At 37.3% G+C, this 26,127-nt stretch overlaps 1 protein-coding gene across 1 annotated transcript in view; it reads right to left on the bottom strand.

The window, feature by feature from the left end:
* WDR91 (WD repeat domain 91) overlaps nucleotides 1–6,905 on the bottom strand; it is a 33,661-nt gene extending 26,756 nt beyond the window's left edge. The window contains exons 1-4 of the mRNA XM_052000566.1: nucleotides 6,134–6,905; nucleotides 4,369–4,548; nucleotides 3,609–3,816; nucleotides 1,383–1,465 (exon numbers count right to left, since the gene is read on the bottom strand). Of these exons, the coding sequence (XP_051856526.1) occupies nucleotides 1,383–1,465; nucleotides 3,609–3,816; nucleotides 4,369–4,548; nucleotides 6,134–6,256 (594 nt within the window). The 5' untranslated portion in view covers nucleotides 6,257–6,905. The remainder of the gene's footprint in view (nucleotides 1–1,382; nucleotides 1,466–3,608; nucleotides 3,817–4,368; nucleotides 4,549–6,133) is intronic.
* Nucleotides 6,906–26,127: the final 19,222 nt, after the last annotated feature.

Raw genomic sequence — 26,127 nt, 5'->3', positions numbered from 1 at the left:
TTCTAGGTTCAAATCTACCTCAGGTTTCCTAGTTCTGCAATCCTGAAAATCTCACTTCTCTGTACTTTGGTTTTTTCAGATATAAAGTGAGAATAGGAGTACACACCTCACAGCATTAACAGGAGACTATAGATATATTAGAACACTCTGCACACTGAGTGCTACAGAAATATCAGCTCTTGTCATAACCAGAATGGAGGCCATTCTCAAAAGCTAAGACAACAAGGCAAAGACGTGGGTCCTCACAAGTGAAGCAGGTTTCAGTATGAACCTGATGAAACACCATCTCCTCCCCCAAGAAGAACCCTAGCTAAGACTAAAGAGGTTCATCACCAATTCCAGAAGACTCTCCTTAGGAAGGTATGTGAGCTGCAAAAGGGAAACAGGAACAGACCTTGGGGAATAATGAAGAAATCTCAGATGGAAAAGACACGTAAGCCCTAGACATTGGCATATTGGTATTCCACCCAATTAAAGTTTTAGTTCTTTTTTGGTTCATCTATCCACAGCTATGCCTCAATAAATTCATGTTCTAGAGGTCTAAAAGTTAGGTTGGGGTACAATTATCACTTGGGAATAGCAAAAGAAGACATTGCTTATATACCAACAACTCTTCCTCCTCTTTGATACAGCCTTGCTAATTCTATCCTAAAAACACTTTCCTGTCTATTTCTTTAATGTACAATGCACAGACTTTTATCCATGAATGCCAAGAATTATGAATACCCACTAACTTTTTCCCATTTCTCAATCTGTTCTCTGATGTACTGAATCCAGGCCAACCCCAACCTTCACTAATTTTTTGCCCAGAAAAATTAGCATTGAAAATGGGAGAAGACTTGGTAAATTACCACTTTGGTACAGAAGTTTTTAAGTGTGAAAAATAAAATGATTTCTTTTAGTTACTTCATCTCAGATATTAGTACCAAATTCATGCTTCCCCAAAAAGCCTAGAGATTTGTACAGCCTAAGGGTTAAACAACCTGTAATTAGTCTTTTTTTCCCAAGATCTAACTTGTTCATTTCAGGCATGAAAGGGAACTCTTCAAACAATTCAGTCCATGGACACATATGATCCAATTCTGGATAATCCATTGAGCCAAGGAAATTGAGAGCCAAAGAGCTACCCAGAAGCCTTTTCCAAGCTGAAAGCAATCCAGATTATGGTATCCAGAAAACAGTAATACTGAAGTGGTCCGATTCTTAAGTGGTAGAGGCCTCAAACTTTGCAAACTACTGCCCTGAACAAGCTCCCACATCAAGAGTGCAGTTGGCCTCCCTTCCCCTTCCTGATGGCTACTGCTACCACAGAATCTCACTCCCAGAAAGCAGAAGGAAGTGCTCTGGAATGAGCGAGGCCCACCAGAACAAACAGAACAAACCTTCTGACGCAGAACTTCGTTCTCCTCCTGTACTTGAGAAGTTCTCTGACACTCGGCCTCAAAGTTGAGGATTACTGGCACTGGTGCACCAAGTTAAAGAATAAGCTCGACTGCAAATGTTTGCCAACAATTTCTATGTCCTTGTGACACATTACAGATGTTTAGAGCACCCTTTTTAAATGTTTCATGAAACTCTTGACTATAGCAGCTCCAGGGAGGTACAAGGAAGACTGGCCTTGGAAGTAGAAGACCTAGGTCTGAATACCAGTTCTGCCACTTCATAGTGGTGTAACCTTAAACAAGTTACTCCCCTTTTTGAACCTGAGTTTCTTCATCTGCAAAATGGGGATATAGTATCCACATAGGATTCATCAGATGAAGATCAAATGAGATATTTGTAAACTTTAACATGTTACATAAATGTTAGCTGTTTTTATCAATATTAATACTCTATGATTGGCTTAATTTCCAATAGTACACAGTGCCACTAAAACACAGGAGGATGTAAAAGTTTGCCTAACCAGCAAATACAGATGTTAAAAAGCCAAATTTAAGATTTCTACCAGATGACAAAAATTTTAATTTTTTTAACATTTGAATTTTTTTACAGTGATCATTTTTAAAACCATATTTTCCCATCCCCAGTCAGATTTTTTTTTTTTAAAGTTGTATCTACATACACCAAAGCCAGCCTCTAGCCAGCTAACAAGAGGCAGTTGACTGGATGAGATCTTGGAGTCTTGTGACTCAGCAGGCATGTGGCCAATTGGTCTGCTGAGAAATGTTAAAATCTATCAGATGGAAGAAAAGGATCATCCATTTGCTTCCCTCTTTCCAAACTGAACAAGGACAGATCACCTTTGAAGGGCAAGATTTTTAATATTGTATGACAAAGTATTCTTGAGCTTATACAATCACTCAGATATCCACCTGCATTCACCTTTTTAATTTGGGACAAAGGGTTCTTACTAACATCCTGACACTTAATAGCCTCAGTTAAAAAAGAGAAAACAAAGTTTAAAGAAGCAGAACCAGGAGAACAAAGTACATGGCAATAACATGAAGGAAAACAACAAGGAATGACGGCAGGTCAATAAAAATAAAGGCAGCAGGATTCTCAATGAAGTATTGTCACTAAACTAAATGTTTCCCTCCTCTCAGTGGAGAGGTGGTGGATTACAGGTGTGGAATAAAGTATACATAATCAAACATGGCCAGCCTGTTGACTTCCTTTGTTTAATTATATTTATATATTTATTTAAAGTACTGGACATGGAATTAATAAGTTCAAATCCTGCCTCAGCAACTTAACAGTTATGTGACTTTGGACAAGTCATTTACTGACCCTGGGCTTTAGTTCTCACAACTATTAAATTGAGGGGGTTAGCCTGAATGGCTTCTCAGGTCACACTCAGCTCTAAAGCTAAAAACTGATGAACAAGTTTTTTTAAAGCAAAACCTTTCCCAAACCACATTTTCATCTAATACTGCTTCCTGTCTTTAAATTATCAACTTCCTATTTCCTGTCACCAAAATAGTTTGACAAATCCACAGAATCATTTCTCTCAAATAGGCAAAATTTCACACTACTTCTGACCCAAGTAACCAATGTCTCCGCTCCAAGATCTTTCACTCAAAAGATAAGGGCAAAAACCAAGTAAAAAAGTCTTTCACAATACCACCAGAAAATGGTTCCTCCCAAAGACAGAGACAGCACCCAATAGGTGGTACTTACTAAATAAGAACTTATCAGTACTTCATCAGGTGTCCCAAATCAAAAAGTCTCCCCTTTTCTTTCTAGTATTCCAAGGCAAGAAAAGAGAGAATGAAGGCCATAGGCTTCTGGAATTTTAAAAAACACAGCTTTGATCCTTTGGGAGTTTGTGATAGTAAATAACATAATTTTGAGAGTTACTTGAGAATCCAAGAGATCCAATGATTTGCTCATGTTGACACAGCTAGCAAGAGGGAAAGGTAGCACTTGAACCCAGGTCTTTCTAATTCAAAGTACTTCATTATCAATTATAGTATGCTGCCTCTCAAATATCATGCAAGATACTTGTTATAATACTTTACATATTAAAAGAATAAAGCACTGGGAAAATAAAAATATGGGATGCAAGAGTAATAAGTGAAATTCTCCAGAGTAGCTGAGAGAAAACCCATGGGAACAATCATTCCAAAAAGTCCTCCCCATGGTCCACTCCCAAACAAAAGAAAGGATATGCATGCAGTGAAACAGGACACTCAAGAAGTTGTGGAGGGACACAATGAAAGTGTCAGCCCATTGCCGGGAGAAGTAGGTGGCAAAGGTAGGGTTGGTATCTGGAGATGGGAGAAATGGTAGGATGAACCAGTCCTTCCATTCAGCTTGGTTCTGGAGTTCGGTGGCCTGCTTCACAAAGAACTCCTGTGCTTTATCATTTCTGTTTGTCTGTCAATGACACAAAAAAGAGAGTTAGATTTTTCTATATCATAATATACATTTTACATATCGTCTCCATATATCCTGCACATCAAAAAGTAATTCTGAAGTCTCTACTACTAATTTAAATTACTCATTCTCTGAAGGTCCTAAAGTCATTGTTCCAAATATCATGAAGGAAATAGATGTGGAGCTCAGGTGCATTACTATTTTCAATGTGACTTACAGACACCCAATGAATGCAAGATTACAATTTGTAACAGTAATTCATCATTTTTATGTAAAAATGGATCTGTTCTTCAGACCAAGAAAAAACTTTACAACTAAGTAGATAAGAAAAGAGAACCTAGGACTTGAAGGAGAAAAATAGAGAAATAGGAACCAGAGAGGCAGACTGCGGTTTATTATGTTATAATGATACTAAGAAAGAACAAAAAATTCATAGCCATTTTCCAGGTCCTCTTTTGTGGTTCAATTATAATCTTTTTCTGATTAGAATATTTCCTCTTTATGGAAAATAAGTTACACTAGCTTCAGGCAAAGCCCCCAATCCCTAGGCACCTGGATGGTATAGATGAGATAAAAACGGAACAAACTGGTCTTTAATTTGTTGACCGCAGGCCGGTACACATCCTCCAGTCGGCTGAAGAGACGCCGCTCAAGATAGCTCCAATAATCTCGAAGTGCTGCCAGATCATAAACTTGCATTAATTGCTGCAGCTGATCCACAATCTTATCCACCTGAGAAGAAAGTGAAATAGAGAAACAAACATCGACAGGGACAACAAGAAACAATACAATTAATACAGCTTCTTTATTCTATGAAGCCTTCTGATCAGCAAAAGAAACTTGTGCCTTTCACCATAAAAAAGTTAACACTTTTTTATAAAAGTTTTGGTCACTCTTGAAAGTGGGGTAATTTTTTTTTTAATTTAACGGATTTTAAATATTCGGCTCAACCCCATAATCAGAAATTTTTTGGTATAATGAGAAAAATAGGAAACTGAGAACCAGAGGGCCTGAGCTCTAGTTCGGGCCCCTCAAAATCTTGCACTGGAAACTTGAGTAACCATCTGTAGAATGAGGGGAATGAACTAAAATAAGAATCTCTGCTGTCCTTTACAGCTGTGAAATTCCATTCTAGTGCTCTGGGTTCATCTTTGAGATGTTGAGAACTAACTCCTGCAACACGCCTCTCTAAACTTACTTCACATTACTTCCTTATATTTACAATTCTTAATTCCTGGTCTCTGCTCAAAACAATCTCCTTCATTTTCCTTAGAATCTCCAGCCTTCTTCATAAGGCTTAGTTCCTGCGCTACCTCCAACAGGAAACCTTTACTGAACTCCTGGTTGTCAGTATTCCCTTCCTCCTTCCCTTTTCTTGTGAGAAGCAGCTTGGTGGAGTGGCTGGATTACTGAACCTCAAGTAGAAAGAATTGGGTTCAAATTCAGATATTTGCTGAGCCCCTCTGAGTCTCGTTTTCCTTATCTGTCATAATAATTGCGTGTGTGACCCCCGAGGTCCTTTCAATTCTAGGCTGCTGTGACCTGTGTTGTGGTTTGTAGAAGGCAGCCAGCACTCCCTAACGGGCCAGGCTCAGTGCTGAGCGCTGAGGATACAAAGAAAAGCAAAAACCAGACTCTTGGGTGGGGAGCTCTGACGGCCGCTTTTTGTTTTTGGAGTCCACAGTGAGTGCTGGCGGCCTTCTCTAAACCCACAGCACCATAGATTCAGAGCTGGAAAGGACCTCGGAGGTCTCAGAGGCCACCCCTAACCCTCGGACAGACACACACACACTATGCCAACAAGGAGTAACACGGGATAAATGGGATGTGACTTCGTAAACAGAAGACTCCCGCGGTTGGGGGCGGGAGTCTCCGTTCCGCCTCGGTGTCCCCAGCACCTAGACCAATGCCTCGCATACCGCAGGCACTTAATAAGTACCGGTCGAATGGTGTAGCAGAGCGTAATACGACATTCACCCTCCAGCTATTTGCAATGTCATCCAGGCCAAAGAGATTAGCCACCAGCAGCCCCTCGCCCACTGCAGGTGCCTCATAAATGTCCGAAGGCCGGCGGGGCGCGGGGCAGAGGAGCCTGTTTACCGAGATACGGCCGCTCTACGGCGGCAGCACAAAGCACTGAGCACTGCCGGGACACAAACCCAACTTGCTAAGTCGGAGAGCTCCCTGGCTCACACGTGGAGGCTCGGCTGGCCGGCCGGACGAAGGTCCAGGGATGCCTCCTGCGTCGGCCGTGTCCGCCGACCGCCCCCGCTCCGCCTCCCCGAGGATCCCCGGAACCCTAGGGCGGCCTTCTCACCCGGAACCCCTTCTCCTTGTCAGCCTTGATCTCCGCGTCCAGCTGCCGCAGCGTGTGCGTAAAGCCGCGGAAGAGCAGGTACTCGCGGACGAGCTCGTCTGTGCGCTCCACGGCCTCCGCCATCGCGCCCGCCGGGAGCCGGAGCCCAAGCAGAGAACCAGGAGCGTGAAGGCGGGAGGAGGGACGGAGACTCGGCCGTGGGACGGACTAGAACGAGGGAGGAGTCACAGCTCTAACCGGCACGCGCCGGGACGGAGGGGCGGAGCCGGGACGGAGGGGCGCGTGACGCCATCACGCCGCTGACAGATCCCGCCCCTACCGCCGGAGCTACACGTAGGCCCGCCCCCTGGAAGACGCGACTTAATTATCACGCCCTCTACCGCTACTGGCCCCGCCCCGTCTTCTCCTAAGCATTTTTGCCCTCCTTGTCAGTTCAATGCCGTTTTTAAAATGTATTTATTACCAGAGATGTGACCCCTTACAAGATTTGCCTGTGCTCTCATCCAAAAGAAGGATACCGGAACTCCAGATTTTGGAATTAAATTTCCTAAAGAAAGAAAGGACGGAAAATGCTCAGCGGCGTGGTACAGTGCCGCTTAATAAATGCTCATTAATTGATCAATTTGGTCCTTCCGTCTCCTTAAGTAATGCATCCTCTCTCTTTAAACTCCATCACCAAACACCTCAAATAGTAATCGATATTCGCTGACGTCCTTCAGTTCCTTACCACTCCTTAGTTCTTTGCGATCCGACTCCAGACCCCTAACACGTTCCTGAAACTTCTTTCAAAGATTCTCCCTGGTCTATAGCCTATCTGCTTCCAAAACTTGGTTCGGGCACAATCTACTCCAATGAAAGCTCACGAGCAGCCCAAACCCCCGGAGTTTTTTCCTCCCCTATTCTGTTGTTACTCAATCACTTGACTTTACATCTCTTGGGAGGGGGGAGGGGAGGAAGCCCACAATTTCCTTTCCTGTTTATTTTATCTCTGTGGTATAGGTCAAACTTATAGAAACGTCTTCCCCGATTGACAAATGGCCAAAAGATATGGCCAGGCAATTTTCAGTAAAAATCAAAGCTATCTATCTATAATCATATGAAAAAATGTTCTAAATCATTATTGATTACAAAAATGCAAAGTAAAACAATTCTGACACCTATCAGATTGGCCGATATGACAGAAAAGGAAAATAACCCGTGTTGGAGGTGGGGGAAAGTTACAAATTACTCCAATTGTTCTGGAGAGCAATTTGGAACTATGCACAAAAAAAGTATCTCATTGTAAACTCCTTTGATCCAGAAATAACTCCACTAGGTCTGTCTTTCAAAGAGACCAGAAAAAGGAAAATGTTACTAGCAGCTCTTTTATGATGGCAAAGAATTTGAAATTGAAGAGATAACCATCAATTGGGGAATGACTGAACAAATTGTGGTATATGATTATTATGGAATATTATTGTGCTATAAGAAATGACAAGGGGGATGGTTTCAGAAAAACTTGGGAAGACTTATATGAACCCATGCAAAGTGAAGTTAGCAGAACCAGGAGAACATTGTACTCTATAACAGCAATATTGTACAATGACCAACTATGAATGACTTGGCTATTCTCAACAATACAATGATCCAAGATAAAGGACTTCATGTGAAAAATTTATCCATTTCCAGAAAAAGAACTGATGGAGTCTGGGTACACATCGAAACATACTTAAAAAAAAAAAACCACTTTATTTTTTTCTTTGATTTGCGTTTTCTTTCATAACATGAGTTAATAGGGAAAAGTTTTGTATGATTATATATGTATAATCTATATCAAATTGTTTGCCCTTTGAAGGATGGGAAAGAGAAAAGAGGAGAATTTATAACAAATTTTTAAATGAATGTTAAAAAGTAGTTTTTGCATGTAATTGAAAAACATTTTAAAATAATTTTTAAAATAAAGTCAAATAAGCAGAATCAGAGTATTTACAATGATTACAACAATGTAAATGAAAATAATATCAATCAAAATTGAAAGTCACAGTTAATAAGTTTAACTCCCAGGAAGAGTTATGAGAGGCTATTTTCTTCTTTTTATTCTTTTCCATTTTCTTCTTTTCTGAGGTAAAGAACAATGGACATGGAACACTGCATATGACCAGATTTGGGAAGAGGGATAATGTTAGTTTTATGGAACTTTTCGTCTTTCTCTTATTACAAGGGAAGATTCTGAGAGGGTATGAGGGGAGAGCTGCAGTGAGAAATATATATATATATGAGTGATGCTAAGTGAAGTGAATAGAAAAAAGAGAACATTATACATGGTAACAAAAATACGATGATCAATTCTGATAGATGTGACTCTTTTTAACAGTAAGATGATTCAGACTAGTTTCAATGGTCTTATGATGGAGAGAGCCATCTGCACCCAGTGAAAGGATGGGGACTGAGTGTGGATCACAACATAGTGTTTTTTGTTATTATTTGCTTGCATTTTGTTTTCTTTCTTTTTTCCCTTTTTGATATGTGATTTTTCTTGTGCAGTATGATAATTATAGAAAATAGAAGAATTGCACACATTTAATATATACTAGATTACTTGCCATCTAGAGATGGAAGTTGAAAAAGACAGAAAAACATTTTGGAACAAAATGTTTTGCAAGGTTGAATATTGAAAACTCTATGCATGTGTTTTGATAATAAAAAGCTTTATTAAAATGAAAAAAGAAATGTACATCATGTAAAAATAAAAGGTATTAATAAAAATCCTTATTATCTGAATGCTAATTATAATTACAAGGTTTGGCCCCAAAGAGACACAAAATTATGTCTATATTGTATGTAAAATCTGGCATTTTAGATAGGTTGATCAGTTTTTCTCAAATGTCCCACATGCTCCCTCCTTAATATTTTTTTGTTATGAAGTATGGTTGGGGTGTAGAAAGGATTTAATGGGAGATTTAGATGATATAAAAATAAAATATATCAATAAGATTAGTTTTAAGGGTAGAAAAACAATGTTAAAAATATTTCCACATAAAATGATGAAAATTCTTTAAAACACATAATTCCAAAGAGGCAAGTCTTCAACTACCTAGAAAACTAAACTATCCAGAACAATTTATTCCTCCATTTATTTATTCCCTTATTTATGCAGATTTTGTTCATGTTTTGCTTCATATTTCCTCTGTTTCTTCCCATACCTTTTCATTCCAGGGACCATAGACTCAAAAAAGCAAAAAGTAAATGGTGCAGATCCTGGTAGTTAACTATAGTACACATCAAACTTTAAAAGCATAGTTGAGTGGTTTATTGTCATAACCACATCAGAGGGAATATACATGAACAATGAAGAGTGCTAGGTAGAAGTTGCCTGCCAAACAGAAAAGCACCATTTTCCCTCTCTCGCTGGGATTTTGGTTATCCGTGAATCAGTGTCAACAGTCTGGGAACTCCTAACCAGTACATATTCCTTGTTGAGAAATTCTGAGACACAGTTTTGATAGTGAATTTGCAGAAGTAATTTATGAGACCCCCAACCCATGGGAACTGCACTGAAACATGATGAATTGATTCTTGCCTTTTCTCCTTGAGATTTTAACTGTGATTATTCAGGAAGCACTTCCCTTATGGGAAAAAAAACCAGGTTTACCTGAATCTAAATGTTAAAAATTGGAAGCAGGGAAAAATGAATTCAGATTCTACTAGATAATGGGTATTCACCTGCAATTGGAAATCTCATACTCTGGTTCCTATGGCAACAATAAAATTGAACTCAGTTCTTAATCCTGACAGCTGCTGCCTCTGGGAAATGGAGATAACAGGTCTTTTACTTGAGCAAGGTACAGCCACTTGGAGTTTTAACACTCCATTTAATGTCAGCTTAAAGCAGTAAATTACGTGTACTTTACTTTATTATAGAAGTGTGTTTTCTTTTTGGGTCATGCAGATTCAGAAAGGAGATTAGAATCTTAATGGAAAATAAAATGAACTATATTAGGAAACTTTTCCAGAGTTGAATCAGGGCTCAATGAACCAATTTTTGATAAATTCATGAAGTACTATATGTAAATAATTTTAAATCTTAGACAGACCCAGACAGACCCATTACCAAGATGGGTAATGTATCCAAGGCAAATGTAACTAAATTTAGTAAAATTTCCTGAACTATCTGTGTCTACATTATCAAGGTTCCCATATGTAGAAAGAATTCTATAGTTGGGCTCTCTACACAGGACAAATCTCTTCCTAGACTGACTTTCCACCCTCAGCTCATGAGGCCTGCTTTACTGTACCTTGATGGAATTCTGGTTTAGTCATCCTCTATTGCTTCTTATAATTGCTTGATTCATATTAACCCTTGAAATCAAAGCAACATTTTTTTATCTTCACAGTTATTACAAATTTTAATTGGGGGGGATAAATCCAGATGAGTAAAAAATAAATTAGGTTGGATTGAAAGAACAGAAATATATTCCTAAAATAATGCTAAATTCATTAGGCAAAAATGTCATTTCCCTACTATTCTATGATAAATAGAAGTACTTTGCCTTTTAGAGACAGATCGCAAGATTACTGCCTTGTGGGAGGCAGACTATCCAGTTCCAATAATCCACTTTAATAAAAACTTGAAATTTGAATTTGATCAAGTGATGATTAAGAAATCCAATGAAAAACTACCATAAATTACTTATTCTGTGACAGAATTTCAAAGAAAATCAGTCAGAATTTTGTAGACAAAAGGAAAATAATAGCAAAATTAGTTCCACTTCAAGCAAACAAATTCAGTGTAACTAGTAACTAGTGGTGTGTCATAGAACCTGCAAAATTCTATATCCAGAAGCAAAAAGAGTAATAAGAAGAGCAAAAAGCCCTAGGGTGGGAAAATTGGAAGCCCCAGAAATAGTAGTGATCACAGTGATCTGGAGCAGCACTCTGTAGACAGGAAGAGTTTAGTTACCTCTAGGCTCTAGGGTCCCTAATATTCTGACCTGAAATGCCAGGAAGAGCCCTGGGTGGACTGGAGCAGAAAAAGGGCAGAAGAGTTACCCTATGAAGAAACTAGTACATGAACCCAGAGGTCCCAGACTAAGATCAATCTTAATTCCATCCAAATGCCCAGCAAAGAGCACAAACCCCAATTTATGAACTAAAAGCTAGAGAGATAAGTAAATCAAAATACCAACCAGCATAAAAATTATTGCAAATCTAACTCTGTGACAAATGCAAATAGAAACTCAAAAGAAAAAAAATGAATTTTTCACAAATGCTACATAAATACATTTTTAATGTCATCTCAGTAATTTTAGTGAAATTTTACCCAAGCTGTGTTTGAGGTTTTGCTTGCAGTTTTGGTGTTATTTTTTTCTGTTGCTGTTTGTCATTATAATAGTTTTTGTGGTAATGAGATTATATTTTTGGTCTATTCATCCAGTCTATTTCTTGACTTCAAATTTGATATTAGGGACAACTTTAGTAAACTTCTTTTAGGGATTGTCTGGGCTAGTCCTGTTGCTGCTTTCTTGTGGGGTACTGAGTGTTACATTATTCCAGCATTTTAGGGTAACTCAACTAGTCCTGAAAACCTGAAAGTTTTCTATATTCCCAAAATGGTCTGATCTACCTGTGATGCCAAGTAGTTGCTGCATGGAAATAGACACATTATGGTAAAACCATTTCTGCAGTACAGGCTAAACCAGATTGAGCATACTTAATTGGAATCAAACCTGTTGGCAAGTTAGGGGGGATGCCCACTCCAAGTATGTGAAAACTTCTTCCATGCAAAAACTCCCAGAGTGAGTAGATGAGAATAATTTCTTCCTAGAGTCGTGAAAACAGTTGAAATGGGCATTTGGTTAAACATCAAAGAAGCCAAAGTCATCTACTGCATCCTAGACTATAATGGCCAGTCATTTGGACTTTTGTCTTGCCATTGAATTCTAGTGACTAGAAGTGAGAGTGAGGCTGACAACTTTGCTCAATTCTGCATCTCTTAAATTCAATTCAGGAGAAAATCAGCATCTCACCCATCACCAGAAACTAAGTGTGGGGGGAGGTGGGAGGGGAGATGTCCCATGGAGAATGGAATTTGGGGACTCAAAGCCAGAAAGACCTGAGTTTAAATCTCATTTCAAACAAACTAGGAAAGTCACTTAGTATTTCAGTGTTCTAAGCAACGCTCCATAACTAGAAATTGGAAAGGTGCCAAAATGGCTTGGTAAAGGAAGTTTTTTTTAACCTGCGGTTCCCTATATCAGTGAAATCATAAGTCCAATTCTTATACCTACCCCCCATCCAGGCACAAGGCATTGTGCTAAATGTTAGAGTAAAAAAACTCAATTCCTGGCTTCAAGGAACTTAAGTCCTACTGCATGATGCAGTACATACATAAGAATTTGAAGAGAGAAAGAGAAACAGGTGAGAACTTGAGGAAAGAATTCCCATAGTAAGTGGCACATGAGTTAAGCCTTAAAGGAATAGTGAAATTCTAAGATTCTGAGGTAAAAAAAAAAAAAAGTAGTATATTCAAGGAAATGGAGACACATAAGGCACCGGTAATATAGAAAGCTGTTTATTGTGATTTATGAAGCAATATGGTATGTTTTTGTTTAATTTTCTTAGCTATAAAGGAGGGTTCAGTATGTGTGTGTGTGTGTGTGTGTGTGTGTGTGTGTGTGTGTGTGTGTGTAAGAAAAAAATGACCATGACATAAAGAAAAAAGACAGCAATAAAACTTTTTTTCTTAAGTGAAAGGACTGGAAAACAGCTGTCTAAAAGATGCTTGGATGTGTTGACGATAGGAGACAAAAGGAAATAAAATTTCCAGGAGCAAAAAGAACTCAGAGAGGTACAAGATGAGTTAGCCAGGAAGATGATCATGTAGATAGCAGTTTCAACAGGAAGCCAGAAAGAATTAACTCACAATCCAGACTCAAAACCTCAAAAGAATTATGTTTCTACAGAGACAAAAAGGTTACTAATGGCTAAACATTGACTGGAAAACGAAAATACAGTTTTCAAGACCAAAAAAGGGACAAGTCCAAGAAATATTCCCAAGAACAAAAAAATGGTAAGTGACTACAGTTAGTACCTGAGGATTGTCTTACACTGTGGACTTCTACCAAATGACCTGCAGGTCATGAGAGTAAAATATATTTACAACAATTACATATAACTCATACACAGAAATTTCTTCTCTCTAACATGATTAACTATTTCATTGAATACTCTGCTTAATGCTCACAAGTTTCCATGAAGCAGAATGGGGGGGAAAGTTTGTCAAGAAGATTGTGAAAAGAGCCATCATTTTCTAATGTGAAACCTCTAGTCCCTGCCTCCAGGGATGTCAGGACCTAGAAAATTAAAAAATATATAATAATCCTGCCTCCATCACAGAGCCTGACCCACAAGTTCAGGAATACCACTTTGTTGTTAGAGTTAAAGCAAGTAAAACCGGGGAATAGGGAATTAATTACCTCTTCCAGAACCCAGCAGTTACACGAGGAGCTGTCCATGGTCCTTGCGCTAGTCTTGGTTTGAGGTAATTCATTAAGGTGGCCCCCTAACTGATTTACTTTTAACTTTTGGAACATGATTTGTTTGACTTATCATGTTACCTATCACTTAATCATTATTGTTTTTAACTATGAAGATTGTAGTCCCCATGGCATCTCATTACTGGATTTATTGATTGATTCTAAAGGATTCTCCCAGCTTCAATGCCCAAAGATTTCAGCCTATTCCAGAGTAGCCAGGCACATAATCATTAGAAGAAAAATCTAGTCCTTTTTGTAATTTTTCAGAAAAAAATAAACCAAATATCTGCTAATGAAGATACAGGGAAGCCATCTGGGAGTACTGTCAACCCTTTCTGTTCGGAGATTCTTGTACTACTTAGCAACAGGATCTAGAGTTAGATGCAGTCTGTTTTGGTGGGGAAATGCTTGGATTTGACACCAAATACCTGGATTTGAATAAATATCTTGTTATTTACTATTTGTGTAACTTTGATCAAGTCATTTCCCTTTCCTGGAATCAATTGTATGCTTCCATAAAATCAATTGCATGGTCTGGTACATCTCTATAGCAATGTTACCCAGACTCTCTATTTAAATTGTTCATAATTTCTTTTAAGTTGATAGATTTAATCATTAGCAAATACAAGCAATTCAATATAAAAGAACAAAAAATGCATATGAATTTCTTTATGCATAATTTGTTTTTAAAATTGTAATATGCAACAAATTTTAAATGTAATAAGGTGGAACAAAAATTGTCTTCTCTTCAGAACTTCTTTTGCATTCTTCTGTCTATTTTTGAAAGGTTTTACTGATATTATTTCCTTTCTACCCTCTAACTTACCCCTTCCAAATACGTGTTCTTTCATGTAAAAACAAAAAGAGCCAAACAAACAAAATCATGACATTGGTCATTTTGAAACTGCATCTCCAGACTTTTATCTCTATAACAAGAGGCAAGAGCTAAGTTTTATCATCATCTTCTGCATCCATCATTAAACATTGCATTTATTAGTGTTCTGAAGTCTTTCCAAGTTGTTTTCCTTTGCATTATTATGGTCATCACATAAATTGTTCTATTGGTGCTTTGTGTCATTCTTTGTCAATTCCTACAAGGATCTCTAAGGTCATTTCCATACAGTATAATACCATACCAGTTATTTCCTACAGCACAATAATGGTCATTACATCAATATACCACTGTTAACCATTTTCTATTTTATAAGATCCCACTTTGTTTCTACTTTTTTGTTATATAAAGTGCTACTACAAATAATTTTGTACACATAGGTCTTTTCCCTCTCTTTTTTGTCTTTTGGTTTATATGCATAGTAGTATACTATCAATATCCATTCATTGGGAAAATTCATAATAATAGAATATAAATGTTTGGATGCATATAGATTTAATAATCCCTCACTTCACACATAAATATATCTTATGAATGCATGGACTACAGATTGGGTACCACTATTCTACCTTTTCCCTCTAAAGCCAAAGAAATAGAAGGCAGAGGCAAGTTCCTGGGTCTATTAGACATTTTTGCTTTCTATTACTAAAGATGGAACTCTGTGTAGAACAGACTGAATTAATTATGAATATTCTTGTGAAATTAGAGGTTTCAAATGAAACAAATTAACAAAGAAGGTGGTTCTGAGAAGCAAACAAGAAAGAAGCTTGATCCTTGGGGGATCAAAATAGTGCCAACTTCAACTGTGTATTTGAGGGTAGAAGCTGAGCAACCTACTCAGAAAATGGTAACCCTCAAAATAGAGATTGGAGATTAAAAAAGATAACTGGACAAGGAAGAAATGATTATTATACCTCTCCTTCCAGGAGCTCATGTTGTTATTAGAGCCTGCTACCAATATCTATTCTCTTTCCCCCTCCCATTCTTCTTCTCTTCCTTTAAGCTTTTACTTATTACCTTCAATGAACAACATTATCAGTGTTTTCAAATTCCTTAATGCTGTTGTTGAGCACTCAACAGTAAACAGTATGAGTCCATGGATCTATGATTTTATAAAAAGTTTTACTTTCTTAGTTATAGGAGTTTGTTGAGTGATGCCTCCTTGAAGGAGATAATGAGGAAAACTATCTCTGTAGACTCTCCCTCTGAAAGACTATCTTTCCTTGTCCTCTATAATTCAGCTTCTACCTCCTGGAATTGGAAGAGACTTTAAATGTTACTTAATTAAACACCTTCATGGAATGGACAAGGAAACTGCAACATAGGGAGAGGAAATGGATTGCCAAAAGTCACAGAATTAGTTAATAGCAGTTTCAGGATTAAAATCTAGGTCTCTTGATTCCTAGTCTAACTTTCTTTTTTCTGAAGTTTCACTCCACTGAGACATTTCCCAGTTTCCATTAACTATTTTCTCACAAATAAATCCAGAGGATACAACTCCATAAGTTTCTCCTTTGCCTTTGTTCTAGCTTTTAATTTCTTTTCTAATCACTAGATTACAACAATGTCCAAATCATTTTTTTGTCTCATGTTTATGGATAGTCTTTCTACCAGTATTTTCCTTAAGGGCTCCACTTCACATTGACATTTGTGACTCCTAGGTTTCCTATGACTTAAATTTAGGTTCCTTACATTATTTCACTTTATATTAGGATTATTCAGCTGTTATGTGCATATGGCATGAAAATATATTTGTCTGTTTCCTTTTATCCAGAACTGTGCTGTTATATATTTAATGATTAATTCTCCAAGAAAAAAAGTTTAAGCACTTCTATATTTAATCTGCATAATTAAAATTTTCTCCAACACTTTTTAAAATCTACTCAATCAATAAAACATGAAATCAAGGCCTGATTTGTAGTATTTTCTGATTTCCAACTTGATGGATGGGTGACACAGTGGCTAGAGTGCAGGGTCTAAAGTCAGGAATATTCATCTCATTGAGTTCAAATCTGACCTGATAGCTTTATGACCCTAAGTAAGTCACAGCCCTATTTGCCTCAGCACCTCATCTATAAAATGAACTAGAGAAGAAAATCACAAACCATTTTAATTTCTTTGCCAAGAAAACCTCAAGTGGGATCACAAAGAGTCAGACATGACCAAGAAAACTGCACAACAAAAAGTATAAATGCTCACAATGGAAATTTAACAATTGGCTCTCAGAAGCTAGTATTAACTCCCTCCAGTACACCAATGACCTAGTCCACATTGCACACTCTCAAAAAGCTATCTCTAAATAGGTGTCTTACTGTCATATAAATACCACAACTACAGACTCATCTCTCTGTGTCCTTTTCCTCTAATCACCCTCAGAGAGATTTCTGGATAATTGCAGCAAGCAAGGACTGAATATTAATAATGAACAAGGAACATATTTATTTTTCTCTCAGACACATTGGTCCAGTGGGCAAATAAAAAAGAACATTCAGTACTTTAATAGAAATGATTATTTTCTAACATATTAATAACCAATTATTAATTAGGATTAAGGGTTTTTCCCTTAATTTCCTCCTTCAAGGTCCAGCTCCTATACATCAATCAGTCAGTCTCTGAAGGACATTATTGATAAAAGAGATTGACCAAATCCTATGGATATAGTCTCTGCCATTTTGAGTGGGATTCCTATCCAACTAGAAGACCTTACTTCTAATTGGAGTGTAATCATAATCTAATCTAGCTGAATATTTGCCCTTAGAAAATAAAGCCCATATCATTGTACCCTTCCATTGGAATTTAGGGTAACTCAACTTATGAAAGATAAAAACAACCAGAATGGTCTTTTGTCCAGATTGCTGGAAGAAGCTGAGTCTCATAATTAAGTCATATGCTCAGAAAGTAGAGGTGAAGATTTTTGCCCCATCTCCTCATTAATATGTTTACTTCCTTATTAACTGTTCATCAATCATATTGATTTTTCACCTGTCAAGGGCACCTCTTTTCCAAAGGTATTTAAGAATTCAGTGATCTCTATGATTTTGTCTTTGGTTATCAAGGGAAGTAACTGACTGTTAATTTTTTGATGATCAACCAATCTAATTAACAAAATCACTAATCACCCAGAAACTATCCTTCAGTCTTTTCATTCTTCTCAGCTGAAGAAGGTGGTCATGGATGGGATGAATCAGGTTTCTGTTTTGCAAGGATGGCAATTTAAATTCATCTTTTGACATATACTTTTCTATTACTATGTTCACTGACAAAATAATAGAATTAAAACTAAGAATGAATCTACCTTGTCCAACAGCTTCATTTTATAGGAAAGTGAAGCCCATAGAGAAGTCATCTAGCTACTAGGAATAGAAATTCACACCCAGATTGTTAAGAAGAGAAATAGGAAACTGCAAGGCTACACTTCTGAAAGGCTATTTAGGAGTCAGAAAGTACTTTTGGGGCTAGAGCTGATAAACTTAGAGGGTAAAAGTCTTATCTGGAGACAGTGATCCTGGGAAGGTAGAAGGACTAGTGGTTATGGTAAGAATGGCTTTGTATATTGCTATGAGAGTGAGAGAGACATCAGTTTCAGATATGAATTTGATGTGAGGGTAGTTTTAATAGTCATACTGGAAGATTGAAAGGATGAATGGATCAATGTTAAGGCAATCAAGAAGTTTGAGAGTCCCAGCTATATACCGGGAATTCATGTGAAGACTGTATATAAATTAAGTTATTAGGTAGAACATATTAGCAGCACGTAAGCAGTGAGCAATAGGTTTTAAGATCATATTGTCTCTGTTGCTGAATCACTGGGTTCCTGAGCTAATTTCTATTCAAAAGAGGGATTGCCTATAGTAGAAACAGACACAGAACTTTGACACATATTTCGGACTCCAAATCTAGTGCTCTTTTCATTAATTCAAGTTGATTCAATCAGTTACCATATGGCAAAAAGTTAGAATTTGTGGGATATTTCAATGGCTTATGGGGACTATATTAAGGGGCATTTGAAACGGAATCTGTCTCCATAAAATCTGAGAAAAGTGGTTATGGGGTGGAGGGAGGGCTATAGGGAAGAAAACTATGAAATCCTGATGTTCTGCCTTATTATTGCCATTGGCACTTCTAAATTTACTGGATGATGTCTTACTGTTAATTGTTATTTTCACTAAAACTAGATACAAACTCTGGTCCTTTCAATCACTACCTTTTGGATATGCCCAGCTATGAAGAGAGAGGAATGGAATCAGCTCCTGCTCTGACAATGTTTATCTTCTCATGGGGACAAAGCCAGAGGTCTGTTGTAAAGGACTTTTAAAAAGTCCTGGGGGGGAAATTTTTTTCAAAAATTAAATTAAATTTAAAAAGCCCTGTGGGACTGTGGGTGAAGTACTGGCCTAGAAACAGAAGGTCTGGGTGCAAATCCCAGGATTATCACCAAATTACCTGTGCGACCTTAGGCAAGCCACTTCAACTTAAATATGGTCCTTAGTTTCCTCATTTACAAAAGGAGATTAGGCTATAGTGCCTTCAAGTTCTCAAGCTATAATTTATGAAAACAGCCCAAATGTCCAGAATGCTCAAATGGTAGTGAAAAGAGAATTGAGAATCTTTGGGGGTACAGTGCCAAGCAAATCAACAAAATAGGAAATTCCTACATAGCACTTTCAGTACATCTAGGTGGTATGGTGGGCTGGGTTAGGAAGATCTGAATTCAAATCTAGCCTCAGAACCTCAGTAAATATGTGAATCTGGACAAGTCACTTACTCTCTGTTTCCATTTCCTTCACTGTAAAATGGAAAAAATAGTAACATCTATCTCCAGGGTTGTTGATCAAATAAAATAATATTTGTGAAGTGCCTAACATAATGCCTGGTATTTATTTATTTTTGTTGTTGTTAAGTTATTCCAGTCATGTCTGATTCTTTGTGACTTCATTTGGGATTTTCTTAGCCGAGACACACAAGTTAAGTAGACACTGTGCAAATGTTATCTATTATTATTAGATGCTATATGAGAAGAGAAATCCTTCCATACATTAAGGAGTTCACAGTCTATTTGTGTGCAGCAAACGAATACATGTTCAGTACAGCCAAATATATTTGGATAAAGGGCTAAATTGAGAGATTAATACAAACTGCAAATACTGTTAGACTTCAGAGGAAGAAATGGTTTTAACTGCCAGTTGGGCTGACATTTCCTGTTTCTTCTGCCCCACCTGTGGGTTTGTCTCTGTTGGGAGTTTAACTGTTCTTTCCCCGTTTCTCAGCTCGCCGATATCACTTTTAAGAAATCTCTTTCTAAAGTGAAGTCAAAAATTTTCATCTTTATTTGTGGGGACAGAGCTTCAATCCACAGAGCAGAACTTTGCCTCTGAAGTTCTCTCCAAGCCTGATCTCTAGGTCCCTGTACCATCACCCCACCAGTCATTGCAGGTACTTAAATAGAGCAGTGTGGACACTGAGAAGAATCAGTTGATTCCAGTGGGCGCCTTTCTTCCATGTTGCTGCTCCCTCTTGTTTGGGATGTGCTAAAAGGTAAGGAGGATGTTTCCTGCTGTGCTATGTGGTGCTGGTAGCTCTGAGGTCCTATCTAAAATCTACTGGGCATGTGTTTCCCCCAGGAGATGGTGCATGAATTCCTCCCAGGTTGGTCTTGTTCTGGAATTCACAGATCTGATTTCCAATTCTGAATCCTGACTCTTACTGTCTTTGTAATCTCAAGTGAAGTATTTCATTTCACTAATGCTCAGTTTCCTCATCTATAATATGAAGGACATGATCTTTTAGATAACTGTCAGTTCTAAATCTTAAAATTCTAAGAAATCTAATATTTTACTTTAATATGTTTAACATAATCAGGCCTCTAAACACAGCCCTTTCATTCTTTTCCCCAAAAGACTATTGCAATCCCAGAGCAGCAATTGGGCTATTTTGTTGATTAAAAGAAAACCACAGGCATCTTCCTAATTAAATTTGAGGAAAATTAGCCTTTCTGGATGAATAAGCTTTCAACATAGGAGATATTGGTAGCATGACTTTAAAAAAACCCACAAAACACAACATTTTATTGATAAGAGAGTATATGCCAGCATGAATAAGGAATTATTCTCAAGGCCAGGAAGACTTGGGTTTAAGTCCAGAATTTGACATATGCTGACAGAGGACTAGGGAACCTTTTTTCTGCCAAGGGTCATTTGCATATTTATGACTGGATTATACATTCACTGGGTTGTACAGATTGTTGTACCTAGTTTTCAGCTCATCATCATCACTTGAGATGGCCTTAACAAATTATTTCAGCCTATTCCTCATCTCTGATTAACCAACCAAGGCATTTGAACTCAATACTTTAAACCAAATGTGTCTAACACAAGGCACTCCTGAGTGACTCCAATAAAATTCAAATGTAATGGGGACATATTTAACAAAATAAACAAAAGATACAATAAAACATGGATAACATTACATTTTAAAACTAAGTCAATATTCTGCAGGCAGGATCCTAATGAACTGATTAATGGTCCTCATTTCTACTTGAGTTTGATACCACTGCTCTAAGCAACTAATACTATATGTCCACAGACATTAAGAGAAGAGTTCTCTTACTGGCAAATTCCTTACACTAATGAAATCACAAGTTCATTTCTTATCCCCACATTTTGTTAATGCTCCTCTTTTTCCCCATTTCATCACAATCCAGAGAAAAAATCATCCTATCCATCTTCAGTTTGACCCCTACTTTTATTTTTAAAAAAGGCAAAAAAATGCTAAGCAAAACCAGTATCTTCCTATGTTCCTCTGAATGTTCCATAAGCCTAATTTATCCAGTATATCCACTATACCCATTTACTAAAGCTCAATCATTCCCCATTATATGAGCAACAACTTTGTGTCTATTTCTTTGTTTGCTGTGAATTTATGTGTATGTGTTTTTTGAGTATATATACATATATATATGTGTGTGTGTGTGTGTGTGTGTGTGTGTGTGTGTATGCATGTACATATGTGTGTGAGCATGTGTATGCATGCATATATGTATTGCAAATATAGGGGAATGGTGTTTTGGGAAGGAAATTTTTGTTTGGGCAGTCATTAGGATGATCAGTAGATCCCATGGGACACTGGACTTGACTTACCCTTTCCTGAAATAAGGGTGGTATTGATTTATTTACCATGATTAGAGCAAAAGATAAAAAGGAGGACAGTTATTGTGTTGGCGGGACAGATGAGTAGATGGCCTAGTGGAGCAAAGAACTCCTTAAATACACTTTAATATACTAAAAAATGGGTCAGTGATGTCAGCTTCAAATGGAGGGCCACAAATCTGTACATAAGTATTTCTATGGGCTACATATTGACTTAGTTTTAAAATTCACTATTATCTATATTTCATTGCATTTTTACTTATTTTGGTAGCTATTTTCCAATTGCTTTTTTATCAGGGTCTGACTAAACTTGGAAATGTTGTTGGCCATATGTTTGATACCTCTGGACTAGACGATTTTGTACATACTAATCAAGATAGCTCAACACTAAGGTGAGATTTCATAGCACTTTTTTCATGAGCATTCAAGATTCTCTCTAATGTGACTCTAACCCAGTTTTCTAGTCTAATTGATCATATTCAATTCAGTTAAACTAATATTTACTAAACACCAATGAGCATTGTTTTGAAAGTATTAAAGAATTCAGTTAAGATTGGATCTCTACTGTTGGGGAAATTAGGGGCATTTAGTAGGTAAATATGATGCATACAATAATATCCAAGACTTGTGCTGTGAGGTCTTATTTCTGAGAGTATTAGAGAGACTTTTATGGAAGGGAGGTTATTTGGGTTGGTAGGAGGTAAACAACTGAGACAGGGAATTTTAGGCATGGCGAGGTAAAGAAAGAGGAGGGTGGAGTGAAGGGGTTTGGTGAATACTGCAGTTTGTCTGGAGTTTAGATTTTGTGAAGGTGCATTGTTTGAAATAAGGCTTGAAAAATGTTGATTGGTGCCATATTATGAAGGAGGGGAAGGGAAATCTTGGATATCACTCAGCCAGTCACTCACAGAATGTATATTAAGCTAAGATCTCCCATTGCATCCAGGGCCTTCTCTAGTCATCCTAATCTAGCGCTGGCCACTGGACCCAGATGGCTCTGGAGGGGAAAGTGAGTTAGAAGACCTTGCATAGTCCTCCCACAGTTAAATCCAATTCACTTGCACGTCATGGTATCCCCTCCACGATGTCAAGGTGCTCTTTGAGAACAAAGGACAAACAATTATAATATATAGAAATAGATATATTTATAGATATGTGTATACTTTATTTTTTGCCTTTCACCTTCTTGGGGTATATGTCCAGTAGTAGGATAACTGGCTCAGATGGTATACACAGCTTGATCACTTTTCTTGTGTTTACTGGCAAAACATTATAGGTAAGTGGCCAAGTTGTCAAATAACAGTGGAATAAGTCTATAAGCATTTTTATGAAACTTCCAGTGGCATCTCAATCTGCAAACTTCAAAGTGTCTCCCTTAGATAAAGTTTTCCCATGCCCTCCATTTGTTTTCTTTTCATTTCAGTGCAGTTATACTCCAATATAAGCTAAGTTGCATTTTTTAAATGCAGATTTGCAAAAACTCACCACTCTCACTTTGGGGTTTCTAAACTTCTTAAATCCTAGACAATCAGATAACTAGCTATGTTAATAGCATGTCTAAAACAAAAGTGAATAGGCTCTGGGTGAGGGGTTCTACCAGTATGTTCTGAACTTTAGTCCACAGAATTTATAATATCTATTTTATATCTACTTTGGCTACTCGATGGCCTTGCTGATTTTCAGCTGTATTCTATTATTGGGAGGTGCTATGAGAAGACCACTAGATTTTAAATCCAAGTGTCTAGACTTTAATCTCTGCTCTGCTGTTTAATACTTTTGGGATTTGATCAAATCTTTCTTTCTCTAAATTTTTCCATTTTTAAAAGAAAAGAAATTGGGCCAGATGATACTAAAGTCCCTCCCAGCTTGAAGTCTCTGATCTTATGTTTCCAGAGATAAATGAGGTGTTAGTGTAAGTAGAAACAGACTCCAATATTTAAACATGCTACTTGGGATAACGAAAAAAAATAGGTCTCTGAACTTGGAAATAAACTTTGAAATGAACAACAATTTGTGAACTTCTGTGATTCAGAACCAAAATCAACCAAAAATTGTGATAATTATTATTATTCATAATAATAACTCACATTTAGGGGGATCTAGAGGAGAGAGCAGGTCAGGATCAGCATAGCGATGGCTAAGACACTTTACCTGTTAGTGCTCCCTTCAGCTAAGAAGCAGGTGACTTCCAGAGTAAAAAGGGTTTTCTCAGTGGGATTTCCTTTGCCTCTGAAACCCAAGTCTCTCTATCTCTTTTTTAATTAAATTTTTTTTGTTTTAAATTTTAAACATTTTTGTTTAAAGTCAATCTTTTGTTGGAAGTGGGGAGGCAGTCAGAATTAAGTGACCTGCCAGGGTCCCACAGTTAGTAAGCAGCTGAAGGTGGATTTGACCTCAGGTCCTTCTGACATGAAAATCAGTGCTCTCTTCACTACACTACTTGGCTTCCCTAAAGTAAACCTTGTTTAATGCTTAAAGGATTTTTAAAAGTTTGTTTTTAAGTTTTTAAGTATAGGTTTAAGTATAGGTTTTAAGTATATTGATTACTTGCTGTCTGGGGTGGGAGGAAAGGAAAAAAATTTGGAACACAAGGTTTTGCAAAGGTGAATTTTAAAAATTATCTTTGCATGTATTTTAAAAATAAAAAACCATTATTAAAATTTTTAAAGTATACATTTAAAAGGATTGCACTTATTTAATCCATATTAGAGTTCGTGTTGTCTTGGGGAGGCAGAAAAATTTAGAACACAAAGTTATACAAAAATGAATGCTGAAAACTATCTTCACATGTATTTGAAAAAATAAAATACTACTGAAAAATTTTAAATTAAAAAAATTTAAACCTAAAACAAAAAAAATTAAGTTCAAAGTTTTTTTTGAGTGTTAAAGCTCTTTCCTTCCAAAGAATAAACTTGGGTATTATTAATTTTATTCATAAGGAAATTTTTTCCAAAAAAAGACTTGTCCAGAATCACACCATTTAAGAGGCTGAGCTAGGACTCCAAACCAGATCTTCTAGATCCTCAGACTAATATTCCTTCCATTTATAGACTGTGACTCTTAGAAGCAAGAGCTGCTTCCTCTCACAAATAAAGAAATTGAGAGTCAGAGTAGGCATATGACTTACCCACATGGTCACATAATGATAGATAAATAAATAAATGAATATGAATATATATATATATTCTACCTGACAAATACTTACATTCCCATAACTTTATGCTTTTTAAAAAAGACTTTCATGGTTAAAACTGACTCTCCCTCTGACCAAATATACATCAGTGCTGAATTAAAATGAATATGTCCACAATCCTCAGGGGCATTACTGTGAAGCATCTTTAGGTCTCTAGCTTGGAAGGCACCTGGCTTTCCACCTGAGAGATGCTAGAAAATATTGACGAATAAACCTCTTGACAAACTTCTCAGTGCCCCATCAAGTCTTTCACCACCCCCCTGACCTTTCCTATATTGAAAATATGGGGAGTCTTCAAAGCAATCCCAATAGACTTTGGACAGAAAAATGCCATCTGCATCCAAAAAAGAACTAAGAAGACTGAATGTAAATCTGCTCATGCTATATTTACTTCTTTTTTCCAAATTTTTTTTAATCTCTCCAATGGCTTTTTCCCTTTTGCTCTGATTTTTCTCTCCCAATATGATTCATAAAGCAATGTGTGTTAAACAATAAAATAAAATAAAAAAGAAACTATAGGCAGCATGTCTCTGTGGACATTTGGTTTGAGAGAAAAGAGAGATTGGCAAAGGGATGCTGTTGGGAAAGGATTGCTTTTCAGAGGGCTGCTGAAGATGTTGCTCCTTACAATCCTGGGCCTTCCCCTCCCCATCCCAGCTTGTGACCTTTCTTTGATCTCTGCCCTTCTCACCTTTCCCTAAGCTTTTTATTAGGGAGCTCCTTGAAAAATGCTTTGTTTACTTCTTTTTCCTCGTGTAAAATATGTCAGGGGAAGGAACTTAATGAGATTCCTTCCAACTCTCAAAATTCTAATATTTAATGGATGAACTGGGAAGCTAGAATGGAGGGCCTAGGGACAGGAAAATTTGAGTTCAAATCTGATCTCAGATATCAACTGTGTGACTCTGGACAACGCTCTTATCCCTCTTTTCTCATTTTCCTCATTTGTAAAATAAAGAAGGAAATGGCAAACCCTCCAGTATCTTTGCCAAGAAAATCTCAAATGGGGTCATGAAGAGTAAGACACAATTAAAAAGTGACTGAATAGGAGAATTTAGACATTGCAGTAAGCTTCTCGAATAGAAAAATAAAGAAGTGAAAAAAGAATTAAGCGTAGAAAAGGCCAAAGTTTGGAGTTAGGGCTAAATGTGGACATGGGGAGAGTTGACATCAAGTCTTGACTACTAGGCTAACGAGTTTAGATTTGTCATTCTTGATAAGTGAAAAGGATCCACTACAAATGCTTGAGA

Source organism: Antechinus flavipes, chromosome 5 (assembly GCF_016432865.1).
Source record: "Antechinus flavipes isolate AdamAnt ecotype Samford, QLD, Australia chromosome 5, AdamAnt_v2, whole genome shotgun sequence".
NCBI lineage: Eukaryota > Metazoa > Chordata > Mammalia > Dasyuromorphia > Dasyuridae > Antechinus > Antechinus flavipes.
Note: the sequence above shows the minus strand (reverse complement) of the source record. Positions and strands in the feature narration are given on the sequence as shown.